The 14716-nt window shown below is 39.1% G+C and overlaps 1 protein-coding gene across 1 annotated transcript in view; it reads left to right on the top strand.

The window, feature by feature from the left end:
• Window positions 1-14716, top strand: part of RELN (reelin) — a 553128-nt gene that overhangs the window by 439308 nt on the left and 99104 nt on the right. Inside the window, exons 28-31 of the mRNA XM_006053468.4 lie at window positions 83-315; window positions 8192-8349; window positions 9830-10037; window positions 11214-11290. Of these exons, the coding sequence (XP_006053530.3) occupies window positions 83-315; window positions 8192-8349; window positions 9830-10037; window positions 11214-11290 (676 nt within the window). The remainder of the gene's footprint in view (window positions 1-82; window positions 316-8191; window positions 8350-9829; window positions 10038-11213; window positions 11291-14716) is intronic.

Below are 14716 nucleotides of genomic sequence, written 5' to 3'. Positions count from 1 at the left end.
AACCCTGACTGCTCTAGCACATAATTTGTTAAGTGATGTCTTAAAACCAAAACCTGTGTAATTCTGTCTTTCTTTTTAACAGCTTAACATTGGGTGTGCCAATCAATTCAGCAGTGCTGCCCCAGTTCTTCTTCAGTACTCTCATGATGCTGGAATGTCCTGGTTTCTGGTGAAAGAAGGTTGTTACCCAGCTTCTGCAGGCAAGGGATGTGAAGGAAACTCCAGAGAACTGAGTGAACCCACCATGTATCACACGGGGGACTTTGAAGAATGGACAAGAATCACCATTGTTATTCCAAGGTCTCTTGCATCCAGGTAAAGTGCCCATTCTTACCATGTGCCATAGTTGCCATTTCTAAGGAGCATATATTTATCTCAGTATCTTCATTTCATATATCTCAATGCTGCTGCTACTCATAACCTCTAGCAGTATCTATCGGAGAAGGCAATGGCAATCCACTCCAGTACTCTTGCCTGGAAAATCCCATGGATGGAGGGGCCTGGTGGGCTGCAGTCCATGGGGTAGCTAGGAATCGGATACGACTGAGCGACTTCACTTTCACTTTTCACTTTCCTGCATTGGGGAAGGAAATGGCAACCCACTCCAGTGTTCTTGCCTGGAGAATCCCAGGGACGGGGGAGCCTGGTGGGCTGCTGTCTATGGGGTCTCACAGAGTCGGACACGACTGAAGCAACTTAGCAGCAGCAGCAGCAGTATTTATCCAAGTAATGACTCTTGAGAAAATGACACACACATTTGTGAAAAAGTTTATTCACTTACTCATCCATTCATTCATTCAACAAATACTTATTGAGCCACCTACCTATGCCAAGTTCTGTCCTGGGCACTGGGATTACAGCATTAACCAGAAGATGTTTAAAAGCTAAGTGAGTTATAAAGCATTATTGTAACAGACTTTCACTATGTGGTGATTTTTTTCTAACTTAATGCCTCCTTGAATAGACAATTTGAGATATCTCATCATTAAGATACATATTAATACAATAGAGAAAAAGATTTTAAATCAATTGACAGAAGCATGAGCTAAAGGGATTAAGAACTTGAAGCAAATTAGTGTTTGTAATACATCAACAAGTTTAACTCTTAGCTTCCTGGCAGCTAGGACAAAGTGTGAGAGGTCAGGAGATAGGGTCATTTGGTTCTCAATGTTGAATAAGATAAAAGAAAATATATACATTCTGATAAAAAAATTAAGTGTACTTTTTTCTAAAATACATTTGTATTGCATATATATATCTTTGTGTTGGGTGGAGTAGGTAACATCAAGATCAGTGTTTTAACTATAATTTTTTCAGAAGATAAAGAAGCGTTCAAGTGGGCACTTTTTAATTGAATCCTAGAATATAATATTCAATTGTGACTCAGTCAAAGCATTTCTGTGCAGAACTGAGATGATATAATAGGTCTATTTGTACTGCTGGTGATGTAACTTAATATAGAGGTTGCCGCTGCTGCTGCTAAGTTGCTTCAGTCGTGTCCAACTCTGTGCGACCCCATAGATAGCAGCCCACCAGGCTCCCCCATCCCTGGGATTCTCCAGGCAAGAACACTGGAGTGGGTTGCCATTTCCTTCTCCAATGAGTGAAAGTGAAGTCACTCAGTCGTGTCCGACTCTTAGTGAGCTACTCATTAATGCCATTCAACATTATTTCCAGCCTTACTTTCTTCCTAGAATATGGTAGGACTATACTTTCTCCACACTCAAAAATTAGGCATTACCTAATGAAATGTGAGTGGAAATGAAACATATGACTTTGAGTCCATGTGCGTTTTGCCATCATATCTGTTTCATGAAAGCACCTTTTGTGATAAAGCTTACATCAGTCTGGATCCTTGCATTTCTGCAATCAGCAGACTTTCTTACAACCTATACTGGACATATAGCATAAGCCAGAAATAAACTTTTGTTGGGTTAACCCACTGAGACTGGGGGCTGCATGTTATATCAGCATAATGTATCTCATCCTGACTGACAGAATGATAAAAGCTAAGAATCTATGGGGATGGTTTATCTATAATGTTTGTAGAGACATTCTGTCTATAATCTTTCACCTAATTGATCACCAGATTTATATCTAGCTGGATATCCTGGTTGTGTTCTCTTCCTTCCTTGTTAATTAGTCATACATACCTTCAGAAACTGCACCATAGATTTTGGTATACAGACTTCTCAGATAGGTAGGAAACTTGTTTGGTCAGGATATATAAGTTTCTGTGGTAATCTACTAAACTTCGGAGCATAATCTTTAAATGCCAACTATTCCAAGAAAGAATTCATCAGTCATTAGATCTAAGATCAACTTATAAGTAATTTTTTGTCTTTACATGCCAGTGTACTTTGTTGTGTATCAGAGAGACTCAAATGACTTGGTTTGTGCCAGAGTTGATGAGTTGACCTTCTTTAGTGAAATTTAATAATTTGACTTGCATTCTGCTTTAGTTAGGATACAGGTCTAGGTACTATAAAAGCAAAATAAATCAAATGCTTAACAAGGCTTAAACAAGATAGAAATCCATTCTTTACTGCCTAATAGTCCAAAGGTGAGCAGTTCAGAACTGACACGGTATCTCTGCCATTCTGAACACACAACTTCTACCTCTGGATCCAAGGCAGCTATTCCAGACCTTGTTATACCTCTCAACCAGTGGAAGGAAAATGATCAGGAATGCATAGGCACATTACTTTTTTATATATATAAATTTATTTATTTTAATTGGAGGGTAATTACAATATTGTATTGGTTTTGCATTACTTTTTAAAAACTATCATTAGTCCTTTTTCATATCCCTCAGTAGAGCCTATGATAATATTTGTACAGTTACCTATTGCTGTGCAGCATTCCTCTCCAAAACATAGTGGCTTAAGACAGCGGTGGCTTATTATTTCTCATGGTTTTACAAATTGATTGGGTAGTTCTTCTGCTCATCTCTCCAAGCTTTATAGTATAGCTTTTTTCAATTGGTAGGTTGATTAGTGTCTGGGATTAGTAGGACCTTTATCACTATGTGGTTTTCATCCCGGTATCCACCCCAGTATTCATAACAATATCCACAGTTGGGTGGTTCCAGTGTTAGAAAAAAACAAAAGTAGAAGCTGCCTGACCCTATCTTACTGCCACATCCTAGGGGTCAAAGCAAGTCACAAGGCAAATCTAGATACAGAGAGTGAGAAAACAGACTCCTCTTTTTGATAGAAAGTGCAGAAAAATCTTATAGAAGATATACATAAGTAGGTGTGATCCATGTGAAAGTGAAAGTTATTCAGTTGGGTCCAACTCTTTGTGACCCCATGGACTATACAGCCCATGAAATTCTCTAGGCCAGAATACTGCAGTGGGTAGCCTATCCGTTCTCCAGAAGATCTTCCCAACCCAGGATTCAAACCGGGATCTCCTGCAATGCAGGCGGATTCTTTACCAACTGAGCTACCAGGCATTGTTATAACAACCTAACATAGTTTGTCCTAGCCCTATGATTCATATATGTTCCCCATGAAAACACACTCACTTTCCTCCCAAGACCCTCAAAGGCTTGTCCCATCATAGTATCAGGCTCTAAGTCACTTATCTCATATCAAGGTTCCCTGGATATGACTCACAGATCTAGGAATTGAAAAAAAAAAAAAGAGTTATCTATCCCACCCCTACCCAACATACAACAATGAGATAAGATAAACATAATATAATAATAATATATATAACAACATAGTAAACACTGCCCACTCAGGAAAATGAAAAGAATGGGAAGCACATAGCAAACACTGGTTCACCAGAATTCTGAAAGCCAACAAGATAGCTGTTACTAGGGTTCCCTTCTCTACGAACAATGTCCAGGATAAGAAAGTTTGACAGTTCTCCTCCTGGTGAGTAGTTCCCTAATCTTTTGTTCTTCTCAGGTGTTTGTTCTACTCTATAGGCTTCATCCTCTGAGACATTTTTCCTTTTCCATAAGGACATATCTGCCTTTGGAGCTAAATAGCCCTTTCATCCTGCTTATTGCCCATCTCAAACTGGGCATTGTAACATTGCACCCCTTGTAATCCTCACCCCCACCACTGCCCTTCTCTCCCCATGTTTTTCTGAAACTGTTCACTTCAGTTGCTCAGTTGTGTCTGACTCTTTGTGACACCATGCACTGCAGCACGCCAGGCCTCCCTGTCCATCACCAACTCCTAGAGTTTACTCAAACTCATGTCCATTAAGTCAGTGATGCCATCCAACCATCTCATCCTCTGTTATCCCCTTCTCCTCCCACCTTCAGTCTTTCCCAGCATGAGGGTCTTTTCAAATGAGTCAGTTCTTCACATGAGGTTTCAAAGTATTGGAGTTTCAGCTTCAACATCAGTCTTTCCATTGGACACTCAGGACTGATTTCCTTTAGAATGGACTGGTTGGATCTCCTTGCAGTCCAAGGGACTCTCAAGAGTCTTCTCCAACACCACAGTTCAAAAGCATCAATTTTTTGGTGTTCAGCTTTGTTTATAGTCCAACTCTCATATCCATACATGACTACTGGAAAAAACATAGCCTTGACTAGATGGACCTTTGTTGGCAAATAATGTCTCTGCTTTTTAATATGCTGTCTAGGTTGGTCATAACTTTTCTTGCAAGGAGCAAGTGTCTTTTAATTTCATGGCTGAAGACACCATCTGCAGTGATTTTGGAGCCCAAGGAAATAAAGTCTGTCACTGTTTCCACTGTTTCCCCATATATTTGCCATGAAGTGATGGGATCAGATGTCATGATCTTCGTTTTCTGAATGTTGAGCTTTAAGCCAGCTTTTCACTCTGCTCTTTCACCTTCATCAAGAGGCTTTTTAGTTCTTCTTCACTTTCTGCCATAAGGGTGGTGTCATCTGCATATCTGAGGTTATTGATATTTCTCCTGGCAATCTTGATTCCAGATTGTGCTTCTTCCAGCCCAGCGTTTCTCATGATGTACTCTGCATATAACTTAAATAAGCAGGGTGACAATATACAGCTTTGACATACTCCCTTCCCAATATGGAACCAGTTTGTTGTTCCATATCCAGGTCCAACTGTTGCTTCCTGACCTGCATACAAGGTTTCTCAAGAGGCAGGTCAGGTGGTCTGGTATTCCCATTTCTTTAAGAATTTTCTACAGTTTGTCATGATCCACACAGTCAAAGACTTTGGCATAGTCAATAAAGCAGAAATAGATGTTTTTCTGGAACTCTCTTGCTTTTTTGATAATCCATTGGATGTTGACAATTTGATCTCTGGTTCCTCTGCCTTTTCTAAATCCAGTTTGAATATCTGGAAGTTCATGGTTCATATATTGCTGAAGCCTGGCTTGGAGAATATTGAGCGTTACTTTACTAGTGTGTGAGATGAGTGCAATTGTGCAGTAGTTTGAGCATTCTTTGGCATTGCCTTTCTTTGGGATTGGAATGAAAACTAACCTTTTCTTCTGAAACTGTGGCCCAGCCTTATGTCTTCCAAATAGAGAAGTGCAACATGTCATGAAGCTGGGGAGTATAAGGGGATAAATCTTTGCTGCAGTGTCTAGAATACCAGGATATTGGAAGACATCGCTTTAAAAGTAGTCCACAGAATCAGGAACCAAGGAACACAATGCTGGTGTGATACCCCAAAGCCAGATAATACAGAGTTGAATCTGAAACTGCAGTTGGTTTGATGCTAAGTAGAATCACCCAGTTGGTAAAGCCACATCTGAGAAATAAGAAAAGACTGTCCTTATTATTACAAAATGAGCCAATATTTTGAGGCTTCCAATTTATCAATATTTTCTTAGATCTCAGCTTTTGGAAGACAAAATCTTGTTCATTAGGATTTGGCTTCCTGGTTTGTTTGAATACTATCCAACTTGCTCGGGATGGCATTTGTGATGGAGAGCTCTCTACTACAGAATAGAAAATATGTTACTGCTTCAACCCAAGCAAATGAGCTATTGTTTGTTTCTTCTGCAGTATGTTAAACTCAGATATCTCCAAATGCAGTGTTGGAAAGCTGAGAATTGTAAGTGAAAATTGTTAAAATTTGGAACTATTTTGCCACAAACCAACATGCTTATAATAGTTACTAGAACATTGTTCTTTTACAAATAATTCGAAGCTGATTTTCTCAAAGGAATAGTTTGTGCTCATGTTAATTCTCTTGGTTCTTGCCTACAGAGGAGGAACATTGGTGGTGGTAAATACGTGCTGTTACCTCCTTGCTGACTCTCATCCCCAACCATACAGCCACTCATCCTGCTCTTGGCTCTCTATGCCGAATGCAGAAAGTCAGCATCTCTGGGAAGGTCTAGAAACTCAGCTGCTTAATATTCTGCCCAATGTCTCCTCCACCACCACACATCACAAGACAAAGCAGTGCACAGGTGCTTACCTTCCTGGTTTAAGTGGCAGATGCAACACCCCTCTGAAGTGTGGTGGGCTGAAGGACAGGGGTAGAAACTGGTTCTCCAGGTAGCTCAGGCATCCTCTGAACAAAGATGACAATTGGAAAGGGAGTAAAGAGAGAGTGTGTTATCTTCTACTACCTTATCTGGAACATGCAGGATAAAGGGGAATTTTGCTTTCTGAGGGGCAGAAATTATAGATCCATGTTTCTCTGGGTTCTATTATAGAAACTTAAACAGAAAAGGCAAGTGTGACTTTAATTAAAAAAGACTTCTACCAGGGAATCAAAGTGTTTCTTTTTTAGTATAGATGTACAACCTATCTTTTGGAAGGGGCACAGAGGCCTTACCATTTTACTACAAACAATTGGCAAAAGATGCTTTTCACCAATTCCATTTATTTCCTTTGAAAGGAAAAATATCTTCAAAGGCTAAATAATATTATGACTCCATTGGGAAGAATTTTCCTAAAGCCCATGGCTTTAAAATTGTACTTTCTTTTTTCTTTTCATTTTTTGGTTTTGCTTTGTTTTGCTAATCTTCAATTCTGTTCTCTTTTGCCTTAAAAAATAAGACCAATACATTTTGAGTTAACTTCAAAGGAAATAAAAGATGCATTCACCTTCCTTTTGACACATTGAAAAATGTGTTAAGGCTTGCATTAATAGAAATTAATCACTGAAAAACTTTTTAAACCTAGTAAACAACATTCTTGGCTACATTTGTAAATTTGCCAAATGTAGATAACTTAAAATAATGAAGAAAAAAGCCAGGGTTATGATTCAGTGTTGCCAAATTACCATAGTTATTTGAAGAGCCAGAAAGAAATGTACTCTGCTACTGCTATATTATTTTCATAATAATAGAGGAGAAAAGGAACCATCTTTATCTACAATTATCTTTGATAATCTTCATTAATGTTTAAGATTCTTTACTCTTCTTTACTTAGAGACTGAATTCACTCAAGAATCTATAAATAATGGCAGCATAATTAATTGGTATTTAGATAGTCTAATCTATTATCCCTCTTTAATGTTAGTAGAATTGAGAAGGAAGAGATGTTTTCTTGTTATAAAGTTATAGATGTAGGTGAGTTTCCATGTATTTGAAAGGAAATGAGATGTGTTGAAAGGATTGGAAATATTAGAAAGCAACTGGGACAAGTTTTAGTTTGGCAGCCTCAAAACTTATGAGGAAAATAGGACTGGGCAGTAACCCAGGCCACTGGTGTTCCAGGGTTTTGAAGCACTGGGACCAGGTCCCTCTTTTGTTTGTTGGCAGTTACCAGTGTTCGTTGGCAGCCCAGCTGGTTGCTAAGTTTGTAGAATAAGCATCTTGGAGACTTCAAGATGAAAAGTGAAGAAGGCAAGGAAGGCAACAGGTGAGAATAGAGCTGTCAGTACAAACTTGATTCTTTCCTACCAGAATCATGCAAATGGCAGAGCCGTAGTCCCCTTATTTGTCCTAACAAAGTACATTCTATTTGATGGTTTCAAAGATTCCCAAATATCCTCTTAAAATATGCAAGAATAAAAAAAGCTATGTTTCTGGCCATCAGAATCTTCTTTATCTGAAATCCTCCTGATATTTAGACATTTATGCTGAAGAAAATATCAAGAAGTTTTGAGAAAGATTTGAGAGAGACACTTTTGAAGGTTAAGTGTACAATCAAGTGAACGTGACTTCCAAATAAATATATATCTCTTGAGTTTTTCTAAACTGTTCTGTATTTCAGTGCTTTGGTATAAGATATTGGTACAAGAAACACATGTGCTGTTTTTCCCAACAGTAAGACCAGATTCCGATGGATCCAGGAGAGCAGCTCCCAGAAGAATGTGCCTCCTTTTGCTTTGGATGGCGTATACATATCAGAGCCTTGTCCCAGTTACTGCAGTGGCCATGGGGACTGTGTTTCAGGGGTGTGTTTCTGTGACCTGGGGTACACCGGTAAGGCTGCAGACAAGTCTGATGATCTGTTTGTAAAATATTCATCTCTGAGTACTATATTTCATGTTACTTTTTCCAAAGAAATATATTCTTAAGTATTTATTCTTAAGTCCCAAAATTATAGAAATTTGTAACCTAGGCAAATGAGGTACTGAAATATTTTCTAGTTTTGAGCTGCCTAAGAAGGGAAAGCATGATAACACATATTTCATCCTTTAAGTATATTCATTTACTAATAATAGTGATAATAATTAACATTACTTGAATCCCTGCTTCATGCCAAGCCCTACAGTAGGTGTTTTTTATTTCACCTCATTTAATTCACAAATAACCCTATAACATAGTACTGTCGTTGTCCCTGTTTACACTTGAGGAAACAGACACAAAGACACACAGTAACTGTCCCAAGGTCACATAGCTAAATGTTGCTAGAGCTCAGCTTTAATCCCTGGCAGCCAAGCTCTTAAGCAATAGGCTTCCTGTGCTCTTTACATTGCTTTTATACAAAGTGTAATTTTATACATTTAAAGTAAAAGTCAACTTACGAAATGATAAATGCAAGACTGCCAAACAAAAACTTAACAAGAGAAGTATTTTTTGACCACAATCACCCTTAGATGTTGCTACAAGCAAAAGTAAAAAGGAAGCTGAGATTAAAGAGTAAAATGGGAGAAAATATTATAAGCTTCGTAATCTTTTTATAGAATTTTTCCTGGAATTAACTTCAAAGGATCCTTCCCCGCTTTTCAGTGTTCTGCTCTTCATCTGGCACGTGACCAAAGACACACATATGTTGTTACAGGCCTTCTGTAGAGTGCTGTCACTCGTAGTTTCAGGGTGTTTTTTCTTAAATCTGGGATAAATTCCCCATATTGATCCTCTAATACAAGGACAACAAATGAGCACATTTTGTTTGTGGACAAAATCTTGTATCTCAGTTTACACAAATCCTCTGGTTAACAAAAATCATGAGACCGTGTGGTTCCCTCTGTGTTTGTGTTTAAAAATTTTAAATAATAGAAGCAGAATACTGTTTTGATGATAGTAGTGATGACTGTCGGAGAAGGCAGTGGCACCCCACTCCAGTACTCCTGCTTGGAAAATCCCATGGATGGAGGAGCCTGGTAGGCTGCAGTCCATGGGGTCGCTGAGGGTCGGACACGACTGAGCGACTTCACTTTCACTTTTCACTTTCATGCATTGGAGAAGGAAATGGCAACCCACTCCAGTGTTCTTGCCTGGAGAATCCCAGGGACGGGGGTCCATGGGGTCACACAGAGTCTGACACGACCAAAGTGACTTAGCAGCAGCAGCAGCAGTGATGACTGTATTTCAGGCAGATGCTTGAGGTTTGAATTTTCATATGGTTTCTTTCCCCTAACACCTATGGCAATGTCTCCTTTGCCCACACACTAATGTACCTTCTAATGTTTCATGATTTTAACAAAACCTGTCTCCTCTGTATTTCTTTTCTCGGAAGCTGCACAAGGAACCTGTGTGTCTATTGTCCCTAATCACAGTGAGATGTTCGATAGATTTGAGGGGAAGCTCAGCCCGCTGTGGTACAAGATAACCGGAGGCCAGGTTGGAACGGGCTGTGGAACACTTAATGATGGCAAGTCTCTCTACTTCAGTGGCCCTGGAAAAAGGGAAGCGAGGACTGTCCCTCTGGACACCAGGAATATCAGGTAAGTAGTTAACGGCTCGCTTCTTCATGAACATAATATTTACCTTACTGTGTGATCTAACCTACAACACTGTTCTTTTCGGAGTTCACATAGTAATGTTTCTCTACATAGATTCTGATATATAAAAATGAAGCATAACTTTATAATAAAATAGATTCTGTAAAACTTATACTCTAATTCGTTAATCAGCATGCAGTCATCACCAAGGCCTGTGTGTCTACAATATGTCAGCTTGGTTTTCTAAAGTTCTCGGTTATTATGAAGATTATTTGATATTAATTTTAATATATGCCAGGAGAAACAAATAATTTTTTGCAATTTTGAATTCTGTGTCCAAAAATGTGGTGCCCCATTTATCTAAGTTTATTTGTATTTACTTATTGAAGGCTATTCCAGAAATTTAAAATACCTACACTGACACCTACTGGTACAATAAATAAGTGCTTAGTTTTAAGGGCAAATGAAATAGTAGCACATCTAAAATATAACTGTGCTTCTTTAGTTTTAATCAAATTATTTTAGAATTGAAAGAAAGAAAGCTAAAGAAATGTTTGAAGCTTTTAGAGATTCTTCTCACTAAAATCTGGATTCTGTGTCATATGTTTTCTACCTTCAGTCTCTTTCCCCTTCCTTCTGAGTCCTTCTCACAGAGCTAACCTATCATGTAGCTTGGTTTATAGTGACTGAGGCATAGATTACATCACACTAATTGAGAGACAGTTGTGAAAAATTAAATGATCTGAGTTTAAATCCATAGTAGAAGTAATTGGCCCTAAACAAATGTAACATACAAGTTTTTAATGTTAGATTTTTCCTCCTGAGTTTCCAAGGATAGTATCATCTCAATTTAAAGGAATTCCATTTCAGTGATTTCATTAAGTTGCATCAGACTGTCACAGAGAAGTGAAGTTAAATTGTTTCCTTTTGTTTAAATCATTATTCGAAAATAAAATTAATGGTCATATCAATTAACTTTTCTGAATGGTTATAGAATTAGCCTACTATCTAATCTATGTAGTTTCTGCTTGTCATATGCCCTTTGTGTTTAAAAATAGTGCCTAAGAATTACAGGAGTTTTACTTTTTACTGTGTCAAAATACAGAAGGCTAGATGTCTTCTGAACTCATGTTTTTAAGTAACACCAAAACTGAGGTGTTTTGGGTTTTTTCCCCCCAGACTCGTTCAGTTTTATATACAAATTGGAAGCAAAACTTCAGGGATTACCTGCATCAAACCAAGAGCTAGAAATGAAGGTAAGCTGCTATATTTCCATAAAAACTACAGTTACTCCTAGCAAAGTAGTTCTTTCTCCTCCCAAAGTTTGGCTGAAATTTTGTAAACTGATTTATTGTTCAATTGCTCAGTCATATCTGACTCTTCACAACCCCATGGACTGAAGCACACCAGGCTTCTCTGTCCTTCATCATCTCTGAGAGCTTGCTCAAACTCAGGTCAGTGATGCCATCCAACCATCTCATCCTCTGTCATTCCCTTCTCCTCCTGCCTTCAATCTTCCCCAGCATCAGGGTCTTTCCTAGTGAGTCAGCTCTTTGCATCATGTGGCCAAATATTGGAGCTTCAGCTTCAACATCAGTCCTTCCAGTGAATATTCAGGGTTGATTTCCTTTAGGATTGACTGATTGGATCTCCTTGCAGTCCAAGGAACTCTCCAGAGTCTTCTCCAGCACCACAGTTCAAAAGCATCAGTTCTTCTGCACTCAACCTTCTTATTGGTCCAACTCTCACATCCATACATGACTACTGGAAGAACCATAGCTTTAACTAGATAGACCTTTCTCAGCAAAGTAATGTGTCTGCTTTTTAATATGCTGTCTAGGTTTATCATAGCTTTTCTTCCAAGGAGCAAGCATTTTTTCATTTCATGGCTGCAGTCATCATCTGCAGGGATTTGGGAGCCCAAAAAAATAAAGTCTGTCACTATTTCCATTGTTTCCCCATCCATTTGCCATGAAATGATGGGACCAGATGCCATGATCTTTGTTTTTTGAATGTTGAGCTTTAAGCCAACTTTTTCACTCTCCACTTTCACTTTTAACATGAGACTTTAGTTCCTCTTCACTTTCTGCCATAAGGGTGGTGTCATCTGCATATCTGAGGTTATTGACATTTCTCCTGGCAATCTTGATTCCAGCTTATTCTTCATCTAGTCTTGCATTTCACATGATGTACTCTGCATATAAGTTAAATAAGCAGGGTAACAATATACCACTCTTAATGTACTCCTTTCCCAATTTGGAACCAGTCTGTTGTTCTCTGTCTGATTGTAACTGTTGCTTGTTGACCTACATACAGGTTTCTCAAGAGGCAGGTAACGTGGTCTGGTATTCCCATCGCTTGAAGAATTTTCCACATTTTGTTGTGATCCATACAGTCAAAGGCTTTAGCATAGTCAATGAAGCAGAAGTAGATGTTTTTCTGGAATTCTCTTGCTTTTTCGATGATCCAACGGATGCTGACAATTTGATCTCTGGTTCCTCTGCCTTTTCTAAATCTAGTTTGAACATCTGGAAGTTCTCAGTTCACATACTACTGTTGAACCCTAGCTTGGAGAATTTTGAGCACTACTTTACTAGCGTGTGAAATGAGTACAATTGTGTGGTAGTTTGAACATTCTTTGTAAATGGATACACTACCCTATATCATTCCTTCTCCTCTCCATCACTAAACGGGTAACTGCAGAGAGCCTTTGTCTCTAAGTTTCCTCATCCAGATCCTTAAGCGTAGAAACATATTTGTTTTGGGAAAACCTGTTCCTTTACAGGAATTCCCAGGTGGCACTAATGGTAAAGAACCCGCCTGCCAATGCAGGAGGCATGAGAGGTGTTGGTTCAACTCCTGAGTCAAGAAGATCCCCTGGAGGAGGACATGGCAACCCATTCTGGTATTCTTGACTGGAGAATCCCATGAACAGAGGATCCTGGCAGGGTACAGTCCGTAGGCTCGTAAAGAATCAGACATGACTAAAGCTACTTAGCACACACACACATTCCTTTATAACTTTAAACAAGGAGAAAACAAAACTGCAGAGACTTACATTCAGCACTGTAGGGGACTAGGAATTTTCCTTGCATAGGGTATTACTGATTGCAGATCATACACTGCTTCCTGCCTGTAAACAGATCCTTTGGTAGAAGGAGCAGTTGTTGGTAATAATAAATATGAATTTTTACTGAGCAGTTATATATGCAAGGCACTGTTCCAGGTGTTCTATCTGTTAATGCACTTAATCCTCACTATATCCCTTTGCCATAGGTACTATAATTTATCCTATTTTACAGATGTAGATGTTGGGGCACAGAGAGGACAAATAACTTACTCAAGATCACGCTATCAGTAAGTGGACGAGCAGAGATTCAGACCACTAGAGCCTATTCCTCTCTCCTTCCCCAGATCCCTATTCTCTCAGACATCCACACCATCTTCTGCCTCCATGATTCAGTGCTGAAAGAAATGCAAAAGCACTTGAAGTATACATAGTTGGCCTTCAATTGCTATATAGATATGATAGGATTCCTTAAGGGACCCTACCTGTGAGTTGGTTCCTGGCATAAAATCCATAAGCTTCTCAGATGGAGCCTCCTCCAAACTTTGATCTCATGAAAAGCATGTGAAGAATTTTACAGCTTTCAAGTTTGTTATTGTCTCAGGCATAACTATGTAAAACATATTGGCTTAAACACTACAGTGGCCGCTAGTCAGTAGAGCCACCGATAGCTCTGTTCATCAGTTCTAAATATCCTTGGCCTTATCATCAGTAATTGAAAGCTTCCTTGACTTTTCTAAGTGTCTCAGTACTGTTAGTCTAGTAATTATCCAGATCATCTATACATTGAATCAGCAGTCTAGAAACTTGTATTTTGTATTTCCTGGTCTCTTTGACAGTGTTTATTAAGAATCTGCTCTAAGCTAGGCACTGTTCTAGGTTTCATGGATACAGTGTCACCAAAAGACAGATGCATCAGTCTTGATGAGCTAGGTTATGCTACAGTGACAGGCAACTCAGTCTCTGTGGGTTAAAACATGAGATTTGTCCTCTGTGCTGCATTTTCCTCATGGGTCATCTGAGGTTCTCATCCAGCACCCAGGATAATGAAGCAGCTGCTGGGTAGCTTCTGGGTGTTGTCAGCCATGTGGCGGAAGGAAAGAGCACATATGGTAAAGGGGACAAGAAATGCAAACTGCCATGTAGCAGGATGCGAAGAACCAGTGTGGCAGTAATGAGCACAGCAGACAAAAGCGCTACCGTTAAGAGAACTTATATTGTAGTAAGAGGAGTCAGAACATCAAGAATAAAAGAAATGACCAGGATGTTAGATTGATGGGCTAGAGAGAAATAAATAAGCTGATGAGATAGAAAGTAAACTTATGCTGGGAAAGATGCTAATTTCAACAGAGTGATCTGGGAGTGGACTTACTGAGAAAGTGACATTTAAAATGAAATCTAAAGGGGAAAGTGTTAGTTGCTCAGTCATGTCCAGCTCTTTGTGACCCCATGGACTGTAGCCCACCAGGCTTCTCTTTCCGTGGGATTTCCCAGGCCAGAATACTGGAGTGGGTAGTCATTCTCTTCTTTAAGGGTCCTTCCTGATCTGGGGATCGAACCTGGGTCTCCTCCATTGCAGGCAGATTCTTTACTATCTGAGCCACCAGGAAAAGGC

The sequence above is a fragment of the Bubalus bubalis genome, chromosome 8 (assembly GCF_019923935.1).
Source record: "Bubalus bubalis isolate 160015118507 breed Murrah chromosome 8, NDDB_SH_1, whole genome shotgun sequence".
In the NCBI taxonomy this organism is placed as follows: Eukaryota; Metazoa; Chordata; class Mammalia; order Artiodactyla; family Bovidae; genus Bubalus; species Bubalus bubalis.
The sequence above is the reverse complement of the archived record's forward strand: the minus strand, read 5'-3'. Positions and strand labels throughout refer to the sequence as shown.